General features: G+C 36.5%; 1 protein-coding gene across 1 annotated transcript in view; it reads right to left on the reverse strand.

The window, feature by feature from the left end:
- LOC148949172 (uncharacterized) overlaps positions 1-27405 on the reverse strand; it is a 163487-nt gene that overhangs the window by 77177 nt on the left and 58905 nt on the right. The window contains exon 6 of the mRNA XM_089093216.1: positions 11371-11533. Coding sequence (XP_088949342.1) covers positions 11371-11533 — 163 coding nt within the window. The remainder of the gene's footprint in view (positions 1-11370; positions 11534-27405) is intronic.

Genomic DNA, 27405 nt, shown 5'->3' on the forward strand with positions numbered 1-27405 from the left:
TGGGGGGACTCATTGAATTGGTAATCATAAGTTCTAGTGTCCTTTTTAAGAGGCAAAGAGATCCGAGCGCTGCTACTCCCCCCCCCCCCCAACACACACACATACACACACAAGCACGTCGTATTTTCCTGAGATATATCCAAAAGATATTTTGAGACAGTCCTTTTATTCAAAATATTTCAAATATATACAACAAGGCTTTTGAGGTTGATACAAACCACCAGAGCCTGAGGGCGAGGGTTGTAAGTTATACCCCTAGGGCATTTAATATTCTTATGAAAAGGATGGTTGTATAAGCTTTAGAAGTGGCTCATCGGGTGGAAATTTGAAGTTCTCGTTCCATTTTAAGAGTCAATAGTGATGGAGGTCAAGTAACACCCCCCTAAACCCAACTACCCCTCTTTTCACCAAATGCATCTGATTGAAATTATACGGTGGCAATTTTGTTTAAAATTGTCCAAAAAACATACAAAAATACTTACAGGGTTGGCATAACCCCTCAGAGCTCTGGAGCAAGGGCTTTAAGTTATTCTCTGGGGGCATATAAGGCTTTTATTGAATGGGTAGTCGTATTAAATTCAGATTTGTCTCATTTGATTTTAAATTGGAAATTATAGTGCCCATTTTATGAATCAAAGTGATTTGAGAGAAACCTCCCCCCCCCCCCCAACGCTCATCATATCCTATAACAAATATCCAAACAAAGTTTTGTCACATCAATTTTTCAGTATTGTTGAAAGGTTCAGTAATTATGCGTAGCAATAATTGCAGTAGCAGTATGCAAGTACCACCTTTTTTCAACATCCCCTACAACACACAATGAAAATTTTAACTTAATACCATCAACCGGTACTGAAGCGCTGCTGATACGTCCTCTTGACACCCTATATGGGAATAGTGTGTTTCGATTTATTTCAATACAGTTACAATATTGCCCAAAATTTTCGCCTTAATAGCCTTAGGTTTATTAGTTGTAATAGTAGCACTAGTAAATGTTGTAGTAGCAGTAGGAGTACAGTTAATTGTAACAGTCTTAGTTTTAGTAGCAGTAGTATTGGTGGCAGGAATAGCAATAGTAGCAGCAGTTGTAGGAGTAGAAGCATTAGTATTACGATGCAAATACTGTCTTTTGGTTACTTCAACATCCCCCACAACAAGCGTTGTAAGTTTTAATCTCACACACGAAACTGTTCCTAAGATATTGCTGATATGTCCTTTTGACAATCTGCATACGGATGGCAGGTTGTCTTCCGTACAAAGAAATATTCTCTGGAAATTTCACCTTCATACCTTCACAGAATGTGGATTTTGAGCTAGCCGGAAGACACTGTGTGTATTCATTTAATGCTGCTTCTACGGTTACTGTAACTAAGGACAGTAATAGCATCAAGATGAAACTTTTAGGGAACTTTTAGGAAGAGTGTCAATTAAACGGAAAATCTATATGCATGCAGGTATTAAAAGGGTACACTAGCACTATAGGGCATATAAAGACATAGGTAGCAATGTTCTATCATAGCTAGTAGTATCATTGATATTTTAAAGGAGCTAATTTGACTGAAAATTCAAAGTTCTAGTGCCTTCTTAAGAGTCAAAAGTGATTGGAGGGCAATCAGCCCTCCTCTTTGGCTCACAATTTTCCAGACACTTCCAATCAAAATTTCCAAGACAGCCATTTTGTTCAGTACAGCTGAATGGTCTAGTAACTATATCTTTACGATTATTGGGTATGTCAACCCCCAACAGTTATGTAATTTGCCCATTATGCTTAAAAACTAAATGTTGCTTAAAAATAAAATCAAAACACACTGTTTGTATGGTGGTTGCCAACAAAACATCTCAGCAATATACCCAGATCGACTGAGGGTATTAAGTTCAAATTTTCGGGGCTACTTCTATTACTACTTCTGCTCTTATAATTACTAAATCAAAAGAGTGTAAGTGTATCCAGGCTGTGAAAGAGTATAAATACAATTTTTTGGATTAACTTTTATTCATCAGATCAACTAGAGGATGTGTATGACTAAATTAAAGCATAATCACCTTCATACCTTCACAGAATGTGGATTTTGAGCTAGCCGGAAGACACTGTGTGTATTCATTTAATGCTGCTTCTACGGTTACTGTAACTAAGGACAGTAATAGCATCAAGATGAAACTTTTAGGGAACTTTTAGGAAGAGTGTCAATTAAACGGAAAATCTATATGCATGCAGGTATTAAAAGGGTACACTAGCACTATAGGGCATATAAAGACATAGGTAGCAATGTTCTATCATAGTTAGTAGTATCATTGATATTTTAAAGGAGCTAATTTGACTGAAAATTCAAAGTTCTAGTGCCTTCTTAAGAGTCAAAAGTGATTGGAGGGCAATCAGCCCTCCTCTTTGGCTCACAATTTTCCAGACACTTCCAATCAAAATTTCCAAGACAGCCATTTTGTTCAGTACAGCTGAATGGTCTAGTAACTATATCTTTACGATTATTGGGTATGTCAACCCCCAACAGTTATGTAATTTGCCCATTATGCTTTAATTTAGTCATACACATCCTCTAGTTGATCTGATGAATAAAAGTTAATCCAAAAAATTGTATTTATACTCTTTCACAGCCTGGATACACTTACACTCTTTTGATTTAGTAATTATAAGAGCAGAAGTAGTAATAGAAGTAGCCCCGAAAATTTGAACTTAATACCCTCAGTCGATCTGGGTATATTGCTGAGATGTTTTGTTGGCAACCACCATACAAACAGTGTGTTTTGATTTTATTTTTAAGCAACATTTAGTTTTTAAGCATAATGGGCAAATTACATAACTGTTGGGGGTTGACATACCCAATAATCGTAAAGATATAGTTACTAGACCATTCAGCTGTACTGAACAAAATGGCTGTCTTGGAAATTTTGATTGGAAGTGTCTGGAAAATTGTGAGCCAAAGAGGAGGGCTGATTGCCCTCCAATCACTTTTGACTCTTAAGAAGGCACTAGAACTTTGAATTTTCAGTCAAATTAGCTCCTTTAAAATATCAATGATACTACTAGCTATGATAGAACATTGCTACCTATGTCTTTATATGCCCTATAGTGCTAGTGTACCCTTTTAATACCTGCATGCATATAGATTTTCCGTTTAATTGACACTCTTCCTAAAAGTTCCCTAAAAGTTTCATCTTGATGCTATTACTGTCCTTAGTTACAGTAACCGTAGAAGCAGCATTAAATGAATACACACAGTGTCTTCCGGCTAGCTCAAAATCCACATTCTGTGAAGGTATGAAGGTGAAATTTCCAGAGAATATTTCTTTGTACGGAAGACAACCTGCCATCCGTATGCAGATTGTCAAAAGGACATATCAGCAATATCTTAGGAACAGTTTCGTGTGTGAGATTAAAACTTACAACGCTTGTTGTGGGGGATGTTGAAGTAACCAAAAGACAGTATTTGCATCGTAATACTAATGCTTCTACTCCTACAACTGCTGCTACTATTGCTATTCCTGCCACCAATACTACTGCTACTAAAACTAAGACTGTTACAATTAACTGTACTCCTACTGCTACTACAACATTTACTAGTGCTACTATTACAACCAATAAACCTAAGGTTATTAAGGCGAAAATTTTGGGCAATATTGTAACTGTATTGAAATAAATCGAAACACATTATGCACATATAGGGTGTCAAGAGGACGTATCAGCAGCGCTTCAGGACCGGTTGATGGTATTAAGATAAAAATTTCATCGTGGGTTGAAGGGGATGTTGAAAAAGGTGCTATTTGCATACTGCTACTAATACTACTACAACTATTGCTACGCATAATTACTGAACCTTTCGACACTGCTGAAAAATTGATGTCTCAAAACTTTGTTTGGATATTTGTTATAGGAATGAAGGGCATGGGGGGGGGGAGTTCTCTCAAATCACTTTTATTCATAAAATGGGCACTATAATTTCCAATTTAAAATCAAATGAGACAAATCTGAATTTAATACGACTACCCATTCAATAAAAGCCTTATATGCCCCCAGAGAATAACTTAAAGCCCTTGCTCCAGAGCTCTGAGGGGTTATGCCAACCCTGTAAGTATTTTTGTATGTTTTTTGGACTATTTTAAACAAAATTGCCATCGTACAATTTCAATCAGATGCATTGGGTGAAACGAGGGGAAGTTGGGTTTAGGGGGGTGTTACTTGACCTCCATCACTATTGACTCTTAAAAGGGAACTAGAACTTCAAATTTCCACCCGATGAGCCACTTCTAAAGCTTATACAACCATCCTTTTCATAAGAATATTAAATGCCCTAGGGGTATAACTTACAACCCTCGCCCTCAGGCTCTGGTGGTTTGTATCAACCTCAAAAGCCTTGTTGTATATATTTGAAATATTTTGAATAAAAGGACTGTCTCAAAATATCTTTTGGATATATCTCAGGAAAATACGACGTGCTTGTGTGTGTATGTGTGTGTGTTGGGGGGGGGGGGGGAGTAGCAGCGCTCGGATCTCTTTGCCTCTTAAAAAGGACACTAGAACTTATGATTACCAATTCAATGAGTCCCCCCAAAGCATATACGATCACCCCTTTTACAAGAACCTTTTATGCCTTAAGGGCATAACTTACAACCCTTTCTCTAAGAGCTGTAGGAGGGGAGGGAGGAAGGGGTATCTTCCTTACAGACATAATTTCCTAAACCTTCATCTACGATCAATAGAATTGTTATCTCCAAATATCGATTTGGAGATACCAGTGTAGTTTCCTTTGAAGTTTCAGTTGAATATTTCTTTCTAATTTCTGTTTGTTTGTTGGATTCATTTAATTATTCGTAGTGATTATCTTTTATTTTTTACTTGACTTAATTGTTCATTTTAAATTCTGTTCAGTTCAAGTTCGACTTTTTATATGACTTTTCTTAATTTCTAATATCACCCTTTCTAATTTTCTTAGTTTCTAATATCATCCTTTACGTTTGAGATTTTTAACATATTTTGGCAAATTTTTTTTCAATCGATCACAGTGAAAGTGAGTTGACCTATTAGCTGAGTCTGTTTCTTGTATTTCATTGTGAAAATTTTCACAAACTATAATAGCTTTTGCTATTGAAAACACCGCCTAAGTGTTCTGTACTTGACAGCTCGTGATTGTGTTTCCATTTTCGGGGCCACGTGTACCGAAACCAGTAACTAATTTCTGGCTTTCCTAATAGTTAAAAAAGAATTTTTTCAAAGCTTTTTTGTCAAACTTTTTGACAATTTTTTCAAAACTTTTTTGAAAATATTTTTGGTAAATATTTTCCCGGGCGGCTGGGATTCCTTATTGTTGCACTTACGATAAACACTAAAGCATTCTTTTAAACGATATCTATTTTTTGTAGAGGTATTTGTGGCTTAGTCAAACCAGGGAGTGTCTTAAAATGACTTGGCCATGGAAAGGCGAGAAGGAGGCAGGCCTTCCTTTCTCCTTATGAAATGGGTTGATCTCTCTGGAAGTTGAATCCTGGCTTGGAAATTGAATCAATGTGTCTTATGTATGGCTACCTATATTATCTACGGGATAATTTCTGATCTTCCCGTAGTTGGCACTTGTGCTTGTGATATCAGTGCTAATTTATTCCAAACAATTTTGGAAACATTGCGAAATGGATTGCCTTGCTGTTTGGTATAGTTAGCCCGGTTTTCTTTCGTTTTAATGGCAAAGGGTGCAAATGAAATACAAAATACAAATGCGCCGTGAACCGTGAAGGACTAAAAGAAATTTTCAATCAAGCCATTGCTTCAACCGTGAATTAAGCGCCTGTATGTCAGTTTGTTCAGAGAATTTGAGCTAGACCGTTCAAGCTAGGAACTTGAAATTTTCTGCAAATAGTCGTGAGGCCACGATAACCTGAATATGTAAAAAAAAAAAGTTAATTGCGAAAATATTTTCTTATATTTTGACAAGGGATGCGAAAACCTTAATACAGAAAACCAAAAGTTTGAATCTTATTAGAAACCGGTGTTAGAAATCGGATCTACTGTAATAATCAATATTTTTGAATAGACTGCATTGTGAAAATACATTATATTGCGTAAAGAGCAAAAACTAGTAATTGCCAAAATAATATATTTTCACAAGGGATTACAACTATTAAAAAACCTTAAAAAAGAAAACTAAAAGTTTGAACATAGTAGAAATTATTGTTAGAAAAATATTAGGTGATGAGATCTTACAAACAGCAATAGCTCAACTATATTCCATCAAAAAGGACATGGATTCCACATCGAAGCTAGTTAAGCCTGTTGACTCAACTGCAAATCTAATCGGTGCCACTGCCCTAGTCAAAGGCAAGAAATCTAAGAAAAAAATGGCAAACTTTCCATCCCAGTCAAAAATTACCACCAATGATAATTCGTCGGCTGAAGGAGAATTTCAGTATTCAAATCAAGCAAATAATGAAACTCTGACCACAATGACGACAATTCTTTTATTTTTTTATTGTTTTATAAACCAGCCTTATTTGCGACACCTTTCTTTTGTAATCTGTTTAATGACTTTTCTAGTTTTATTAATTTACCACAAAAGAAGGCAATAGTTTTTGGGGACTTCAATTGTAATTTACTAAATGTTAGCAATAATAATGATTGTGATACCTTTTTTGAAACATTTACCTCAAGTGGTCTTCTTCCAACAATCCTGTTTCCAACTAGAGTTGATCCTATGAAGTCTACCGCTACTGTAATTGATAACATTTTTGTATCCACTTCCCTGGGAAACCACCTGTCCTCCAAAATAATATTCTCTGACCTATCAGAACACTTTCCAATCTATCTCTCCCTACCCTCCCTACCAAATACTCAACCCTCTAGAACTAATACCCCTGCGTCTAATAGGATATATAATATTGGGAATATGAACCGGTTCACGGATCTTTTGAAATCCTTTGATTGGTCCAAGGTTTTGCATTGTAAGGATGATAATTCAGCCACAAATGGTTTTACACAGGGACTGAGTGATCTTATCAGTTCAACCTTTCCAGTCCGTAAATCAAACCGAAAACCTACCCATATACGCCCCTGGATGTCCAATAACCTGATAATGAGTCAAACTCAAAACGAGCAGAAATTAACATGAGTAGGGCTCAAAACCCCTATATCTTCCAAAGGCCAGAACATAATTTGTATTTGACTAAAAAAATATAAATGTTTTTACTTTTATAGCTTTAGTAAATCAAATAATATTAAGATTTTGATTACTAAATATCAATATATGTATATTAAACTGACAATACACATTCATTTGTATTTATTTCAGTATAGTACAAATTATGTTCTGATCTTGGGAAGGCATCGGGGAAGGCAAAGTCTTATACTCTAATGGAGAGCATAAGACTTTTCGCTATTTTTTATATGTATTTATACTGTGCATTGAAGTTAGTAAAGCGCATGGGGTAGAGTCATGGTGCTAAACAGTTTCACAAATGCACGCCCGCTATACGTAGTGAATTTTGGGATGTAAGGGAGATAAATTATGTTTGAGGGCTTATCGGGATTTTCCCATGGTAAACTACTATTGATTTTACGGGAGTCTCTTTTTAGTCTACGGTTAATTATATTATCAATAAATAAAATAGGATACCAATTTCCAAAAAGTATGTCTCTGATAAAGTTTAGTTCTGCTGTGATGTGGGAATCAGAACAAATGTTTAGGGCCTGATAGACGAGAGAGATTACGACAGCTCTTTTAACTTGTGGGGGGTGGTTTGATTTTAAATGTAAATATAAATTGTTTTGTGCTTCTGTTTTTTTTTTTTACGTCATTTATTTACTCCGCTTCTTTTTATGTACTTGTTAGGGAAAAAAAACTTACCTTGTAGTAAAAAATTTACACGGATATAAGAAAGGAACTTTAAGCTAGATACAGACAAAAGCACTCAGGGAACAATCCTATTTATTATTTTAAGAGATGGGTTTTTCACGTTTCTTTCGCCCAGGAATTCCCTGAGAAGATAGTGCTGTAAACAATGTCTCTTTTAATTAATTATTTGAAAAAACTTTTTCCACATAATAAGTTTTTCAAAGAAAAGTAAAGAACTCCATTAAACCAAAAATGAGCAAAAATAAAATCAATTAATCTACCAAGCGTTAAACTACCACAAATCAGAGTCAATAAATAAATTAACCCAACAACAAACAGTAATTACAATAAATAACCGAGTCAAACTCAAAACGAGCAGAAATTAACATGAGTAGGGCTCAAAACCTCTATGCCTTCCCAAGGCCAGAACATAATTTGCACTTTACTGAGAAAATATAAATGTTTCTATTTTTACAACTTTAATAAATAAAATAATATTAACAGTTTGGTTACTAAATATCAGTATATGTATATTAAACTGACAATGTACTTTCATTTGTATTTTTTTCAGTAAAGTGCAAATTATGTTCTGGCCTTGGGTAGCATAGGGCTTTTAAGCAGAAATGTTAATTTCTGCTCGTTTTGAGTTTGACTCGCTTATTTATTGTAATTCCTGTTCGTTTTGGATTTCATTTATTTGTCGATGGTGATTTGTGGTAGTTTCACGCTTGGTAGATTATTTGATTTTACTTTTGCTCTTTCTTTGTTTAATGGAGTTCTTTACTTTTCTTTGAAAAACTTATTTTGTAGAAATTTTTTTTTTTAATTAATTTCTGTTCGTTTTATATTGACATAGTCTTTTCAGGAAAAATGAAAATAACTCTTTAAATCTTTTCGGTTTTTTAAGACTTTATAGTTTGGCCTGCTATTTGTATGCTGGAGAAAATTTTCCAGCAATTTTTAACAACATAGACCCTTTTAAGAATCAGGACACAAATAGTATAGTGTTTAATTTAGTTTCACAACTCCTCTAGTTGACCTAAAATAGGAAACTTCATACCAGTCGCAAAAAAAAAAAATCCGTTTACTTTCTTTGATAGCTTGGACATACTAACACTATTTTGATTTGGTTAAATTTTTAGAGCAGAAGCAGCCCCGAAAGTTTGAACATAATACCCTCAGTCGTTCTTGGGATACTGCTGAGATGCCTTATTGGTAATTAGCATTAACACAATGCATTTTGATTTAATATTAAGGCAACATTTAGTTTTTAAACATAATGGACAAATGGGAGGGAGGGAATTGGAGGGGGACTAGTTGCCCCCAAATTACTTTCGAATCTCTAAAAACGTTTTGGTCATTACTAATTTCAGCTAAATCATCCTTTTTCTAAGTTTTTACGAAAACTCTTTTAGTACGAAGGACCTTGGTCTAAACAAAAAAAAAAAAAAAAATAAAAATAAAACATTGTATCCACATCAAACTTTACTATAAAAATATCAAGCCTTCCAATAACTTTCGACTATTAAAAAGAGCACTAGCCTTTTCAATTACCTCTCGAATGAGCCCTTTTTGAGTTTCTACCTCAACGCTTTCTATAAACACCTTATATGCCCCCAGGGCATAAGTTATAACCCGTTCCCGAGGGGCTGTGGGGGGTTGTTACCATCAAAGACGTAAGTTCAAGAGCTTTCAAATACGTTAAAAAAATAGTTACCTGAAAATTTTGGTTGTATGGGTGAGGGGAAACGGTGTGCCTGAGAGGGGCGTTAGTTGCCCTCCAATCACTTCCAACTATTAAAAAGTGATTAGTTATCCTCTAATCACTTTCGACTATTGAAAAGAGCACAAGCCCTTCTAATTTCCAATCGAATGAGCCCTTTTTGAAGTTTCTACAACACCACTATCTACAAAAACCTTATATGCCCCCAGGGCATAACTTACAACCCTTACCCCGAGTGCTCTGAGGGGGGTTTTTATCCTCAAAGACCTAATTTCTAAAACTTTTAACTACGTTCAACAAAATGGCAATGTCAATTTTGATTGGATGTGTTTGGGGAAAAGGTGGGCATGAGAGGGGGGTTAGTTGCCCTCAGATCACTTTCGGCTATTAAAAAGGGCACTAGCCCTTTGAATTTCCAATCGAATGAGCCCTTTTTCAAGTTTCTATGACAAAGATTTCAATAATAACCTTATATGCTCCCAGCGCATCACTTACAACCCTTACCCTGAGGGCTGTGGGGGGAGTGTCATCATCTGAGATATAATTTCCGGACCTTTTCACTACTTTGAATAAAATGACTATCTCGAAATTTTAATTGGATGTGTTTGGATTAATGGTGGGCGTGGAAGGAGTGTTAGTTGTCTTCCAATCACCTTCGACTATTAAAAAGGGCACTAGCCAATTTCCAATCAAATAAGCCCTTTTTGAAGTTTCCTCGACAACACTTTCTATAAAAAAAAAATCCTTATATGACTCCAGGTCCTAACTTACAACCCTTGCCCTGAGGGCTGTGGGGGGGGGGGGGTGTCAACCTCAAAGACATAATTTCCAGAACTTTCAACTAAGTTGAACAAAATGACTATCTCAAAATTTGATTGGATGTGTTTTGGGAAATGGTGGGCGTGAGAGAGGGTTAGATGCCATCCAAACACTTTCGACTATTAGAAAGGGCAATACCCATTTCAATTTTTAATTGAATGAGGCCTTTTCGAAGTTTCTACGACAACGCTTTCAATAAAAACCTTATATGCCCCCAAGGCATAAATTAAAACCTTGCCCTGAGGACTGTGGGGGGAGTGTCCTCCTCAAAGACATAATTTCTAGATCTTTCAACTATGTTGAACAAAATGGCTATTTCAAAATTTTCATTGGAAATGTTTGGTGAAATGGTGGGCGTGGAAGAGGTGTTAGTTGCCTTTCAATCACTTTCGACTTTTAAAATGGGCACAAGCCACTCCAATTTCAAATCGAATGAGCCCTTTTCGAAGTTTCTACGATAACTCCTTCGATACGAAGTGCCATGGTCTAAGACCAAGAAACCAAAAAAAAAATAATAATAATACATTATGCCCACATCGTTCTTTACTTAGACAGCGCTATTGCGCTGCCTATGATTTCTGGGCTTTTGAGCTCGATTCCCTTTCCTTAGAGTAAAACTAAAGGAATACCTAAACTTTTGAGCCTATTCGGATCACTTATGACTGACAACGACCGAAAAGATAATAAGAGCTTTCCATTTCGGGATTTTTTCAAAATTCACCTCTTTTCGAAGTGCAAGTTTGACACCGGAACATTTTTTATGATTTCAGTTTAGTGTTTTCACATTTTAGTTTAAAAACGCGTTTAAAAGAAAAAGATTAAAATCACATGCAAAAGATAAAACTGCCAGGTAAGGAAAAATTACCTAGCTTAGAAGCTAAGAAGTTGGAAAAAAAACCAGCTAAGAAGCTGGTTAAAGAAGAGTAACTATTATTTCAATTAACCGTAATGATTGGAGTTCCGTCTTATTCAAAGGAGCAAAAAGCTGCTAATTACCTTTAAGTTTGGGAATCCATTTCCGTACATAATCTCCTTTGGGATCACATGTTAAAGCTGCATCGACTGGATGCATTACGAAATTCCACTGATCAAAGCCAGAAAAGCCCCCGTTCTGCCACATCATAGCATTTATAGCAACATCAGCATCAACTAGGGTGTCCTAAATAAAACATATAGTTTAATAGACACATATCAGCTATCGACGTGACGCCGTCGGTGATGTGCACATGTGGCTTGATTCTTCTTCTTCTTTAAATATTATAAGGACGCCTTCGCATAATTCCATCCCTGGAAGCAAATAACAGGCGCTGCAGCGAGTTACTACTACCCCTGAGACTGAACTCCAAGATCCATATTAGTAGGTACTGGTCAACCCCACTGCACCACCACAGGTCCGAATGGCTTAATTTAAGGATTAATTTAAAAAAACTGTTTCAACAAACTAAGTTTAAAAATAAAGTAAAGAACTCCATTAAACCAAAATGAACAAAACTTAAATCAAATAATTTACCGAGAATACAACTGCCACAAATCATTATCAATAAATAAATGAAACCAAGAACAAGCACAAATTAAAATAAATAACAGTCAAACTCAAAACGACCAGAAATTAGTATGAGTAGGGTTCTAAACCCCATGCTTTCTAAGATCCAGAATGTAATTTGCGAGTTGCCTGATAAAATTCAAACGAATTCATTGAACAAAATGTACCTTTCCAGTTTAGTGTACATATGCTAATATGTTCTTCTCTAAATCCTAATAAATCTCGGATTTATTTAAGTTAGAAAAGTGAAAACTTTTAAAAGATTTTTTTTGTGCAGATGTGTCTGTGCAAATGATGGGCGTGAGAGGGGCGGGGGTAGTTACCCTCCAATCACTTTCGACTATTAAAAACGGCACTATCCCTCTCAATTTACAATTGAATGAACCCCTTTTGAAGTTTTTATTTGAAGTTTCTCTTTTGATCGATACAAACCTTATATGCCCCCCATGGCATAAATTACAACCTTTGCCCTGGGAACCTGGGGGGTTTGTCATCCTCAAATACCCAATTTCCAGAACTTTCAACTACGATGAACAAATTGGCTATCTCAAAACTATGATTGTATGTGTTTGGGGAAATGGTGAGCGTGAGAGGGGTTAGTTGCCCTCCAATCATTTTCAACTATTAAAAAGGGCACTAGTCATTTCAATTTCCAATCGACTAAGCCCTTTTTGAAGTATTTTACGACAACACTTTCTATAAAAACCTTATATGTCCCCAGGGCACAACTTACAACCCTTGCCCTGAGGGCTGTGGGGGGGGCTGTCATCCTTAAAGACCTAATTTCCGAAACTTTCAACTACGTTGAACATAAAGGCTATCTAACAATTTTGATTGGATGTGTTTGGGGAGAAGGTGGGCATGAGAGGGGGTTAGTTGCCTTCTAATCACATTCGACTGTTAGAAATGGCACTAGAGCTTTGAATTTCAAATTGAAGGAGTCCTTTTTCAAGTTTCCTAGACAAAGCTTTCAGTGAAAATCTCCTATTCCCTCAAGGCATAACTTACACCCAGTGCACCGAAAACTGTGGGGGGAGTGTCCTGCTCAAAGACATAATTTCAAGAACTTTCAATTGCGTTGAACAAGACGGATATCTCGAAATTTTGATTGCATGTGTTTGGGGAAATGGTGGGCTTGGAAGGGGTGTTAGTTACCTTCAATCACTTTCGACTATTAAAAACGGCACTAGCCATTTCAATTTCGAATCGAATAAGTCCTTTTTGAATTTTCTATGACAACGCTTTCTATAAAAAAAAAGTTATATGCCCCCAGGGCATAACATAAATCCTTACCCTGTAGGCTGTGGGGTGCTTGTCATCATCAAAGACATAGCTTTCAGAATTTTAAACTACGTGAACGAAATTGCATTCGTAAAATGTTAATTGTTTGGTTTTGGGCAAATGGTGGGCATGAGAGGGGGGTTAGTGACCCTTCAATTGCCTTTAACTCTACAAAAGGTTACTAGCCCTTTGAATTTCCAATCGAATGAGCCCTTTTTCAAGTTTCTACAACAAAGCTTTCAATAAAAACCTTACATGCCCCAGGGCATAACTTACAACCTTAGCCCTGAGGGCTCTGGGGGAAGTGTCATCCTCAAAGACCTAATTTGTAATTTTTGTTAATAATGTAATTTTTATAATGTAAAATTTGTAATTTTTATTAATTTTAATAAATAATGTAATTTTTTTAAGGATATTAAATTTTCAGACAAGCCTAGACCAATGAACCATTTTTTTTTTACCCTGAAATGCAAATTTGGACTATCTAGGCTTGTGAAAACCATTTTTGAAAATAAATCTTGTCTTACTTAAATCTTACTTCGTCAATATCAATTTTTGAGATGCTAAATTTTCAGGCGTCATGTGTCAAATTTTGAGAAGAGCTAAGGACCAATGAAAAAAAGCTGAGATTGAAGGATAATCTTTCTTCCAGTATGCAGTATAATTGATACAAAATGTGTTGTTAAATTTCAGATAAACCAAAATGACAACCTTATTTTTTAACATTTATTTGCAAGACCTTAGAGATATCCTAAAAGTAAATGAACTAAAGTAAAAAATCTGCATTGTGTATTTACATTCCTCTTCAGTATACAAATAAAGGAAACTGCACATCAGAGTCACCACGCACACACCTCAGACAAGACTTCTAAACAAGAAGTTTAGTTTGAAATTTAAGGATGACCATCATTATACTCGTACTTACTCTATAATATAGTTACTCCTTCTAAATAACCTTTACTCTTTCTAAACAACTCTTTCTAAATATCCTTAAAATCAAGGTAGTTACTCTTTCTAAACAAGAAGTTTAGGTTGAAATTTAAGGACGACCCTCATTATACTTACTCTATAATATAATTACTCTTTCTAAATAATCTTTACTCTTTCTAAACAACTCTTTCTAAACAACCTTAAAATCAAGGTAGTTACTCTTTCTAAACAAGAAGTTCAGGTTGAAATTTAAGGATGACCATCATTATACTTACTCTATAATATAGTTACTCTTTCTAAATAACCTTTACTCTTTCTAAACAACCTTAAAATTAAGGTAGTTACTCTTCCTAAACAAGAAGTTTAATTTGAAATTTAAGGATGACCAATGATTGGATAATATTTTACAGACGAGGGTTACTATACAAACTGAATCTACTGCCTACTGTTGAAAAACTAGTACAGCGTTAAACAACCTGAATTCGATATACTAGTGATCATGTCTCCGCCTCAAAAGCTCCTGATTTGGCCACTTTCTAATAAATCCAAAAATATGTTAGGTTTTTTTCTTCTTTTTTTTCCTGTCTTAACTTCGTTCCCTCGGCCGTTATGTAGTACAATGTTTCTGGGGTAACAGTCTTATCCTTGAGGGCATCCTTGAGGACTATCTTAGGTACCTGTACTATTCTCTCGTGACACCTATGCTGAATAGGTTCAATCCCCTTTGTTCATCTATAAATAAAATCCCAAGCTTAAAGAGGTGAATACCATTTCCTGTTTTTGTTTCTTTGCATTAAAAGAAAAATCCAATTTATATCTTGCAAGTATAAAATCCACACAAAGGGTATTTTTTAGCACTGTTTAAGATTCCTTAAAACTGAGAACTAAATACCCTCAAAATACCGAAAAACATTGGGTTGATTAAAGAAGAAATAAATAAGAATGTTAATATTTTGAAGAGATGATCAACATGTACACCTTTTATAAATGCCAGGAACCTAAAGGCTAAACTATAACCTGAAGCCAGGATCTCTTCCAGTTTTTTTTTTTTTTTTTTTTTTTGTCAGAAAATATAAGCCTGATAGATTGCTTGATATCTGGTGATGAATCCAATATATAATGAGAACGAACAACTTGCTAGAGACCTGAAACCTGAGGGGTACAAAACTATTCAGACGTCAGCATGGGCGTAGGGAGGGGGGGGGGGGCAGGGGGGCCGCTGCCCCCCCTAGACCTTCAAATTTACATTAGATATGGCTGAAAAAGCAGATGGTTGGAAAAGCAGTTGATAAAAAGCCCTCCATCACACTATCAACTGCCCCCCCTAGACAATATGCTGCCTACGCCCATGGACGTCAGGCGTATGGTTTAAAAAATACTGCATAAATGGGTAAAGGCGGCCTCATGTCTGGAGTTAGGTTTGTAATTAAATACAACACAACTCCCAAACATTGTTTTTACGTATTAGTAATCCATCCCGAGTCAAGCAAAAAGCACAACTTCCCAGAATGAGGAAGGAAGAGGCTACAAAAAAAGACAAAGGAGGAAAGAGCATTCCGGAAACGATTAAGATTGAAGCTTTGAAAAGAGTGAAGTGGACGATGAGCGTGCACAGCGATGCCACTCAGGCCACTTGTGTTGTGGTTGGTATTAATTAGAATATAACATAGAGCCAAGCTTTCCTTTAAAAGTCTGCTAAACTTTGAACCTTTTCTCTCTTTAAGTCAGAACAGTTAAAGAAAAAGTAAACAACAACGGAATACTTTTTATCCAGGAGCGCACAAATTGCCATTGTGTAAGACTGATTCTACAGTCGAAACACTGTTAGAATAAAAAAGCTTCCGTCATAGAGGGAAGTTTATCGAAATCCAACCATAAAGAAGTATCTAAGGGACCATTTGCACAAGGACAGTATTTGAATTCCTGTGCACCTCACATCTTCGTTAGAATAACGGAAATTAAAAGGTGTATAAAAAGGTGTTTCTTCATCCCGCTGAATGAATACCAAAACCACAAATTCATCTGAACGAACCTCGCAAGTCAGATAAAGAGCCTCTAAACCCTTTACTGAGTACACTATATATGGAGAAAATATGTTCGGTACTTGTCGGTTATTGGACACACACCCAAGAAGAGAAGTTTGGTTAATCCTAATGAAAAATAACGAAACATGGTGATAAAATAATACTTTAGAAACAAAATTACGGAAACCTAACCCAACCTGACGAAACCTATCCTAACCCCCACCCCTAATGCGCAAATATATAGCCTAAATTATACAAGTCCAATGCATTCTGTCTAAGTACAATACAATACATTGTACCATCAACTACTTGTTTTGTAGTTCTGAAACTGGTTTTTTGAGATGTAACTTAAGCGTAATTCTTGAATGTGTTTCCAATAACCGACAAGTGCCAAACTTTCATTTTCATAATACAAAATTCCCAAAAGGTTTTACACTTTGGTTTAGAAACTGTATCGACTAGATGCAAATTTCAATTCATGTTGAACTATACACCTTTCTCAAAGAAGAGCTGAACGAGATCACTTGGTCCAAGTCAATGAGAGACGAGTGCGAAGAAGATGAAAGAAAAACCATACTTTCGTTGACCGAACCAATGAGCAATTCTTTCAGTTCAACGAAAGATGAATACGAAGAAGATGAAAGCAAAAACATACTTTCGTTGAACGAATCAAGCTCGCAAACACAGGTTCCAAGCGGACAGATTACTTTCGTTCAGTTCGCGTCATCCTGAAAATAAAGCCTAAGAAACCTTGCCGTCTTTTGAAATGAAACAAAAATAAAGGCTGATCAAATCTTAAATTAGTTTAATAGCTTTAAAATTTGAAATTGCATGGGAACTACCATACGTTAGTCATTGAAAACGAAATCAGAGTATACGCATCGGATTCCCTTTACCCGCTGTTGTCTCAACGTATTCCATGGTTTTGTCACTTAGTAATCGTTTCACTTGGCAACGCATCCATACTTGTGTATTTGTTTTCTCTTTTCTCAAATGTAGTAGCACTTTTGTCTAAAACAGTGACCTAATGTGGTTAGTTTAGATCGGTTATACAATCCTAAAAAAGGCTCATGTTAGATTCACACTCAGGCTATCTGTCTTGGTTTTCTCAAATTAGCCATGGCTTGACGGCAACTTGATTTTAATTCAAAAATCAACGGAGTCGGTCTCGGTCTTCGGTTATTTATCATCCACGGTTATTTATGCAAAAATAAAAACAGAATATTTCTTTCAATAGCTAATTCAATTTCAATTTTCCTTTTCTCTACTGATTTCCTTTTCTCTATTGTTTTAAGACTATATCAAGTGTAATTTAGTAACGTTTATAAGACAATACTTATCACTAGTTAATATTTACTTTAATTGCCTTTTTCTCATTGCCTAATTTTATTTACGGTAGTCTAACCAAAATTGTTGTGGTGTTGGAAATCTTGTGAAAACCGGAAAAAAATCGAGCACTAGCTAAGAAAATACGGTCCTGGAAGATAAAACTTCCGAGGTTACAGTTTATCTTGATATGCTTTCCTAAAACTTAATCCGTATATTATAAAAACACATTTTCGACAGAGGAGAAAGACCTAGGTAACAATTATTATATCACAATGAAAAAGTTCCTTGGAAAATCACCTGTTTCGACATGAAATATCATAGACCTTCTAGAAATAGACACTTTAAATAAATAAACAGGAATTGATTTAAATAAAAATTACGATCCTATAAATAAATAAAAGGCTGAATATTTAAGAGAATTTTTGAATGTTCTTTGTTACGCAAGAATTCCTTATATATAAGGCAGGGAGTAGACAAGGGGGCAGAGAAGACACCAGGCCCAGCTCCTTTCCAGAATATCATGATATTTGTGTTGGACAAAAGCAGTACTACTGCGTCTCATGATCAGCGGTCTGCAGCACCGAGGTGGTAAAAGAAGCAACCTCGGATATCCTCTTCGAATCATGTAACAGGGAAGAAAAAGCCAAATAAAAGTTTGTAAAACTTCCAGTAGTTTTCCAGAAAAAAAATTTAACCATTTCGCCTCATCTCGTAAATGGGTGCAAAACAAAATTATCTTAGTTGGCAAAGTAAACTTTTTCCGGTACTTATGTATTATAGCGACCACGCTGTTGTTCTTGATCTGTTGTAAAACCAGTTTCTCTGTGTGCACTCGGAGATGATTACCTTAGCCTGAAAGAGACATACTATCCAGGTATATTTTAATTAAATATTTAATAAATAGAGTTGGTTAGGTATTTAATATAATGTCTTCTAGGCGGCCTGTTTTCCATAATTCTCTGTCGTAGTTTCCATAATTTTGTTAATAAAAAATTATGTTTTCATCATATTTTGGTATATTTCATTAGGTTTACCCTAACTTCACTTCTTGGGTGTGGTCGCTACAATACATGAGTACCCCTTTTCCAAACTGTTTCGTGCGGTACTCCTCTTGAACGTTAAATGAAATCTCTGAGATCCGGAGAACAATGCCGTAGCTCTTCTAGCTTTGTTGAAAATGATTCTGGAAAGTTAACCTCCAATGCCAAATTTCGATTGTTTTGGTGGCTTTCTGAAACTGTTGATTTAATGGCCATTTGTATTTTAATAGAGTAATACTATAAGAAGTAATCAAGATGACATGAAATTTCTCATATACAAAATTACTTGATTCACTTGGAAAAAAATTGCCATAGTTGCAACAACAGATTATATTTTTTGGATATCCAAAGTGTTTTTTTTTTTTTTGACAAGGTAAGTAGAAATTTTATTTCGACGCGGATAGACAGATCTTGATCTCCTAAAACTGGAGCAAACATTGGTTTTCCAAAAATAAAATTTTGAGGAAATACTATCATAAATCCTGATTTCGAGACATTGGAGGTTACTTAATTTTTTTTCTAAAAATTTCTATTTTAAGGTTTTAGCGTTCAATTCTATGAAAAGGAAGCAAGGACAAACCTACTCTTCTATATCCGAAAATGAACTCTACGGTACACTAAAAAATAATTTCTAAAGTTCGCAACGCGCATCGTTTTCCTTGACATGCTACAGGTAATTATTTTTTTTCTAGACAAGATGGAATGTTTTCCCATCGTGAATAGACATATCTTGATCTTCTAAAAACTGTTAATAGTCCAGGAAATGCGTGAAAAAATAGGGCCTAGCCCGAAACAAATTGAAAAAGAAATGATTTTTTGACTACCCGACTCAGAAAAATGCGCTGATTCCAAATATGCCAAGTTTGCTCATCTTTGTTTCACAAATATGTTTTTTTAGGTTGAGGATGATTGTGAGGGGGTGAAAGGAAGTCGTGTTTCAATATATCGGCGTAAAACAACAAAAACGATGGCTAGAATACGGTATTAGATCACAATGATTATGAAAATCATCTTTATTTGAACTCAAAATCAAAAATTAGGTTTTATGAGGCTGAGGTTGAATTTGAGGAGGTGAATATCGTGTTTCCACATAAAAACGTACAACAACAAAATTGATATCTAGAATAGGGTAATTGATCACGATGATTATATAAATCACCTTTATTTGAGTGTAAAACTAAAAATTAGGTTTTTTGAGGCTGAGGTTGATTGAAGTGAAATTCGTGTTTCCATATAAAGGCGTATAACAACAAAATAAATGTCTAGAATAGAGTACTAGATCACGGTGATTATGGAAATCACCTTTATTTGAACTTACAATTAAAACTTTCATCAAAAGTATTCCATCAGTCTCATGATCCTTTGGCGACCGACGGGACCTCGCAGTCCCAGCATGTAAAAATCACATTTTATCTTGGTCCATTGAAAGGTCACACAGACCTGCGAAGTATAGAGGGAAGTCTATCCCTGGCAGAAGTCGCCAAGAAATTTCTTCTCTTAAACAGTCACTATCGGAAATGTTGCTTACGGCAAAACTGTGGATACAACATACGGAAATGATACACATACTGAAGAAGTTGATCCAAGCAGAGCATGGACTGGAATCTTCACCTTCAGGCAGTTGAAGCTATGTTGCCGTATTTCGCAGTGTCCAACCGCTTCCTACATACGAAGTGTGCCAAGGTGTACCTGCAAAATATAAAACAGCTTGAAACTATCAATCCCAACGTGTTTAACAATTTTCAGAACGGGAGGTATGTTATCAGCAGATCCGAAAAATTTTGGGTGGGTTTGTCGTCAGACCTGGTCATTGAGCAGGTCTTCATGTGGTCGTTGAAAAATAACGGTGGTCTTACAAAGGCAAGCAGCATGAATGAATTGCAAAGGCTGACTTAGTAACTCTTAGAACCAACTTGTAGTGCAATTAATCTGTCTATACAAACTTTTGCCAAGGTTCAATACGAGACGAGCGAACAGCACAAAGAAGCTAGAGTCGAGGATTGAACACGACATACATGACACTAGCAAGCTACTTTGCTTTCTTGCTGAGAATACCCCTTTCGCGGAAGACCTGAGCTTTCAAAAAATTACTTCTGGAGTTACGGTTCATGAACAAGTCAAAGTCGACACAGCTAGATCCATCGGACAATAAATCATGGATAGCAAGACACTGGAAAAGGTTGACACGAACACATTCAAGAAAAGCAGAACCACCTATTAACGGAAAGTCATTTGCCGCTGATCCAGCATTGATATTTCATTGGCTGGGGACAATTGCTGTAAATAGCGACGATGATTTGGTATCATACTTTAAGTATGAATTGTGTTCACCACCTCCGACACTTTCTAGAGCAAACGGACTTCCATGATTAGCCAATAAGCCTACCCTCACCGATGCGATGTGGCGTCTAGTTGCAGTGCACCAGCCAAAAACAGAAAACTTCGTCAAGGATTTCAGTGACACGCATATAGTTCTCGATGGTAGGACACTTCTTCAGTGAATCGCTTGGAAAAACCTCAACTTATGACAGTATTTGCCCGAAGTACGTGGACTACGTTGCGCAAAAATACGGGGTGCAAAGGACGTTGGTGGTTTTCGACGGATACGACCAAGCACCTTTAGTCGAAGACACCATCAATTTGACACGGAAAGGGACACGATTGTACCGGCAGATCAATTTTAGCAGAAATAATGCCTGTTCTACAAAGAAAGAGGTGTTCCCAAGCAACTTGAAGAATAAGCCAGCAGTCATAGCGCTAACCAATGAGTACCTGACCAAATCTGGGTGTCAGTTATACCAAGCAGAAGGTGATGGGGTCTTCTCATTGTTCTAACTGCAGTTCGATCTGCTTCTTTTATGCCTGCTGTACTGTTTTGAAACGACACAGATCTGCTTATACTCTGCACCGACAGGTAGCCAAGCGATCTACTTTTACTCTGAGCCTCGGGCTAGGATCTCAAAGAATAGGATTTGGGATATAAATACAATGAAACTCAAACTTAGATCTCATATATGCAGCACATCCAGTATGTCCACGTCTATACTTCCCAATAACCAATACTATATGTTAACATTGGGTAAAGTTTATAACTTTTAGCCCTCCCCCTGGGGACTTCGGGGGATTATGTCATCCTAAAAGATATATTTATCATATTTTCGACCATGCTGAACAAAATGGCTATCTCAAAATTTTGTTTGGGTGACTTTGGGGAAAATATGAGCGTGTGAGGGGACTTAGTTATCCTTCATTACTTTAGTCACTTGAAAATGGCAGTTAGGAATTTTGAATTGCGCTCGAATGAGCCCTATCGCGGTATTCTAGGACCCCTGTGTCAATAGGATCATCCTTGGGAAAAAAACAAAAAAACAACAACTAAACACACATCCGTTATCTTTCTTCTGGCAAAAAATGCAAAATTCCACATTTTTGCAGATAGGAGCTCGAAACCTCTACAGTAGGGTTTTCTGATTCGCTGAATATGATGGTGTGATTTTCATTAAGGTTCTATAACTTTTAGGGGGTCTTTTCCCCTTTTTTTGAAAATCAGCCAAATTTTCTCAGGCGCGTAACTTTTGATGGGTAGCACTAAATTTGATGAAAGTTATATATTTGAAATCAACATTAAAATCTGATTCTTTTGATGTATCTATTGGTATCAAAAACCCGTTTTCTAGAGTTTCGGTTACCATTGAGCCGGGTCGCTCCTTACTTACAGTTCGTTACAACGAACTGTTTGATTCAACTTCTCGTGTCTATGGCATTGGGAAGTCAGCGGGACTACAGCTTCTAATAAAAATAAAAAAACGAGTTTTGTGAATCCACCAAAATTTTTATGGATCCACCATCCACCAAGCATGATATTTCAGCAGCTGAGGAGAAAGCAATGATGCTTCTGTATAAGTGTCCAGGCTCAATTTCAACGCTCAATCAGTTGCATCGTCTCAAATTCATCAAGAAAGTTACAGCCTCTGCTTCTGCTATGCTTCTGCAGCATCTGCTATGCGTATGTTGAGTCTGAAGTTCTTCCTCTCACCAGTGATGTTTGCAGCTTCCACTCATTTCGAGTTTATTTGCAAGGTGAATCATGGAAAACCTTGGAATGTAATCTCGACCCTGCCCAGGTTGGTTGGGTAATTCAGAATGGATTATATCACCCTATTTGGTGAACTACCCTCTGCCCTCAACTCTCTCCAAGCAGTTTTTCACTGTAACTGCCAAACCGGCAGCTCAAACATGCTATGCGCTTGCAAAAGAAATGGCAAGAAATGCAACTGGGCCTCTGGATCTTGCAAGGGATCAAGTTGTGCTAACTGTGTTACAGCTGAGTTTCTCGGACTTGATAATCTGGAAGATTGCGAAGATCTGTGAATATTGACATTTCTTTTTTTATCACATTTATATATTATTTAACTAAAAAATTCGAGAATTTTTTAATCGTTAGATAAACCATCGAAATGGGTGATAATTGTCATTTTTAATTTTAAGACCGGTTTTTTTTCAGATTCAACTTGGTTTAACACTGATGGAATATTTAAATGAAAGTTTTAAATTTTAAGTTCAAATAAAGGTAAGTTCCGCAATCACCATCATCTGGTACTCTGTTCTAGATAATTAATTTTGTTGTTGTACGCCTTTACATGGAAACACAACTTTCACTTCCTCAAAATCAGCCTCAATCTCTAAAAACCTAAGTTTTAGTTTTACGTTCAAGTAAAGGTGATTTTCATATTACTGTGATCTAGTACCCTATTCTAGACATCAATTTTGTTATTGTTTGCCTTTATATGAAAACACGAATTTCACCTTCTCAAACTCAACCTCAACTTCAAAAACCTAAATTTTAGTTTTACGTTCAAATGAAGGTGATTTTCATAATCACCGTGATCTAATACCATATTCTACATATCAATTTTTTTGTTGTACGCCTTTACATGGAAGCACGAATTTCACTTCCTTAAAATTAACCTCAACCTCAAAAAATCTAAGTTTTAATTTCACATTCAAATTAAAGTGATTTTTATAATCACCGTCATCTATTGCCCTATTGTAGATATCAATTTTGTTTTTTACGCCTATATATGGAAATACGAATTTAACCCCCTCAAATTCTACCTCAACCTAAAAAAAAACCTAAAGTTTGCCCATATAGATGGGCAAACTTTTCATATTTGGAATCGGATTTTCTTTATTGTTTTCTAAAATTTGTCATTTCGTTTTAATAAAATTTTAGACATTTGATGCCATGAAAAGTAAGCAGGAAGGCATGCACTCTTGTGAATCCCAAAATGAACCGTACGTTAAGAAATAGTAGTCTACACATTGGACTGTTTCATGGATGTTCACTAACTGCAGTAAATGGTACACAGTGTTAATACTGATAAAAGCGTAAACAATGCGGATAGATTGTGACGATTACCTCGTAAAAACAGAGCCAATTTTAGAAGTTCTTAAATTACAAGTCACCCTTAGATATAATAACTTACAATAATCATAACACATCTGCAAACGTGATACGGCAGCATGCACATTTATTACCCGGAAAACATATTTTAATTTGTTGCTCTGCAACTGTGACCAATGGCTCACAATTACTGCAACACTCCATGGACTTTGGAATCGGGGCCTAGTTACTATCTGATTTCGTAACTCCCCATAGCTTTAGCATAATCTGCCTAGCAGTACCGTTCTTGTGACTCTTTCTCCAACCCCGAATTTAAGTTCCGACAAACTTTCCTAATCCGTGATGCTCAAATTCAAATTCATTTAATACAAAAACAAGACATCGCTCTCGTGGGCAAAGCCCAAATATGATGTCTCTTAGTCATAAATAGCAGAATAAAGTTGTCTGGTAAAACTTCGTCAGGATAAATAAACTAAAGGATAAAAACAGTTGAGATTGAGAATAAAATTGTCGAATAAAACTTCGTCAGGATAAAATGAACTAAAGAATAAAAACACTAGAGATCATTGTAATATTTCACAAAGCTTGGTACAAAGCTTTTACTGTAGTGCATGGTGTTTCAGTGGACTGGGGTCAGTTTCGGAGCCTTCTCAGCCACTTCCCTGGGGGGGGGGGGGACGAGATCTTCGAGGGACAAAAGGTGGGGGACGGAATCATCGGTAGATGGGATGTTGGAGGTGGGAGGAGCCAAATCTTTGGTATAATTTTTCTCGGTGGAGAGAAAGGGCTTCAAGTTTAAATTCTTTGAGGTAAAAGGGGTAAGGTAGAGGGGAACCGCCATAAATGATATGCAATGATCTCTTCTGAACTCGTTCTATTTTATCAGTTTCATCCTGGGTAAAGGCAAAGTGCCAAACCGGACAAGTATTCAACTAAGGGCCAGATGAAAGTGCAAAATATTAGTTTCAGCTTGTCCTTAGGAACTCGAAATTGTTTCAGTGTTTTTAGCATTTGGATTGCGTCGTTAGCTTTTTTTACAATTGTCTTTGTATTCTCCCGCCATGAGAGGTCAGAAAAACTCTCATTGCGGTCTAGAGCATTCTGGTACTAGAATGCTCTAGTACCAAGAACAACTACAATAAGGACAACTACAATGAAGTTCTAAGAATGTGCTAAATGATAAAAAAAAAGTAATGGCTATAGAAAACTCTGGAGCACCCTTGACCTGAGGTAAGAATGCCCTTTGCATCTCAATTGTCTAAAAAGAATAAGGAAGTTCCAGAAACAGATATGCCAATTAGTCATTTTTTTCCATTTTTTTGTTATTTTTCTTGTTAATTGACACTACGGGGGAGATAAAATTAAATTATAATATCCTCTCATTAGTAATAAGCTTCAGTGTGGGTGCTGTAGAGTGATAGCTTCCATCCTGCTGCAGAAAAAATGTTTTCTCTGTAACATATAAGATGCTTACCTACACTAAAGGTGCCGTTTGATTTAAAACTATTGAAAAATGGTATGGTTTGAATGGGATATTTATGAATATTAAAAGTGGACTGCAAGATCGTCAGTGGACTGCAGAAAATATCTTACGAAGAACGTCTGCACAACTTCAAACTCCCTACTCACCTACAGAAGAAAACACGGAGATACGAATTTCACTTATAAGATTATAAAAAAATGACCTCCGAGGTCTTTTGCTCCCCCCCCCTTCCAAGTATCGCACAACTACAAAATGTCCGAAGAAGCTTGCAAAGGAGTAATGTACCAGAAGAGAAAGAAAATATGTCTTAAGTCAGAGAATAACTAATCTGTTGAGTCAGCTTTCAGAGGATTGGCTGAATCAAAAATTGTCTTCAAATGTAATCAAACAGTTCGTGGTAACGAACTGTAAGTAAGGAGAGACCCGGCTCAATAGTAACCGAAACTCTAAAAAGCGGGATTTTGATACCAATAGATACATAAAAAAATAAGATTTTAATGCTGATTTCAAATATATAAGTTTCATCAAGCTTAGTCCTAGCCATCGAAAGTTACGCGCCTGAGAAAATTTGGCTGATTTTCGAAAAAAGGGGATAAGACCCCCTAAAAGTTAAAGAACCTTAATGAAAGTCACACCATCAGATTCAGCGTATCAGAGAACCCTACTGTAGAGGTTTCAAGCTCCTATCTGCAAACATGTGGAATTTTATATTTTTTGCCAGAAGAAAGATCACTGATGCGTGTTTATTATTTTTTTTTTTTCAGGGGCGATTGTATCAACCCAGTGGTCGTAGAATATCGTGGGAGGGCTCATTTGGAACGGAAATTCAAAGTTTGAGGTGTCTCTTTATACGACCAAAAAAAATAAAAGATAATTAGGCACTCATCCGCACCCATGATTATACCAAAGTCACCAGATGAACATTTTGAGATATCCATTCGGATCAGCATGGACGAAAATAGGACAACAATATCTTGCAGAATAAAAATATTCGCCGAAGTCCCCTGGGGGAGGGCTGAAAGTTAAGGACTTTACCCAATGTTAACATATAAGTAGAAGTGACCCTAAAGGCACCACTGCTCACCCCTGCTGCCACCTACAACTTTTTTTAACACCATATATTGACACGAGAACCACGTGGTTTATGGTTTTTGTCAGTGAGAATGAAAAAACAGAAACTTTCTCACTTTCATGGATGTCAACAGCAAATCATGTCTGTTTTATTGTTTTTGTCAGTGAGAATGGAAAAACAGGAACTTTCTCACTTGGAAAACCATAAACCACGTGATCCTGTCACGAGTAGCACCTGTGCTGTCGACCTCAATTCACCTATCGTGAATCAATAATTCCCCTTAGAAACAACAAATTAATTTTCCCTTTCTTGACAGATCAATCAATCAATGACATCATCTGTCAGACTTTAAAAATTTTCGCCTAGAAACATTTCTCCAGGAATAGATCCAAAATCATTAATGTCTTTGCCTCGGGACCAGTTCTACTGGTCGAACTCCAAAGGATATTAATAACCCCAGGCCATGGAAACAATTAGGCAAGAAACATCTTAGCGATGAATTGTTTTAGCGCGCGAGAAGGTTTCATATTAATTTGAAATGCATTAGCACAGAGATGCCAATAACAAAGGAACACGCTGAATTTGCGTTTAGGGATTATTTGGGCGAAACCGTTTTAGACAGGTTATGGAACTATTTCGGCGAAACAGATAGAGACATTTTAAAAGAAGATTTTTGAAGAGATTTTGGAGGAGGTTTTGAGTGTGGTCGTTATAATACACAAGTTTCATTTGAACAGTGTTGTGAGGTCCTCTAACCCAACCCCAAAGGGTCCCAATCCTCCTACCCCAACCCCGAAGGAAGCCCCCTGTCTTCAAAGGTCCCCCAAGCTCCCAGAGCCCCAGCCCCCCCCCCCAAACGCCCTCCTCAGACCCTCAAAGACCCTCCTCTGGTCCTCAAAGGGCACCCGGATTCCCCAATGGGCAC

The sequence above is a fragment of the Artemia sp. Qi Xiang Cuo genome, chromosome 8, assembly GCF_049724085.1.
Source record: "Artemia sp. Qi Xiang Cuo chromosome 8, ASM4972408v1, whole genome shotgun sequence".
Taxonomy (NCBI): Eukaryota; Metazoa; Arthropoda; class Branchiopoda; order Anostraca; family Artemiidae; genus Artemia; species Artemia sp. Qi Xiang Cuo.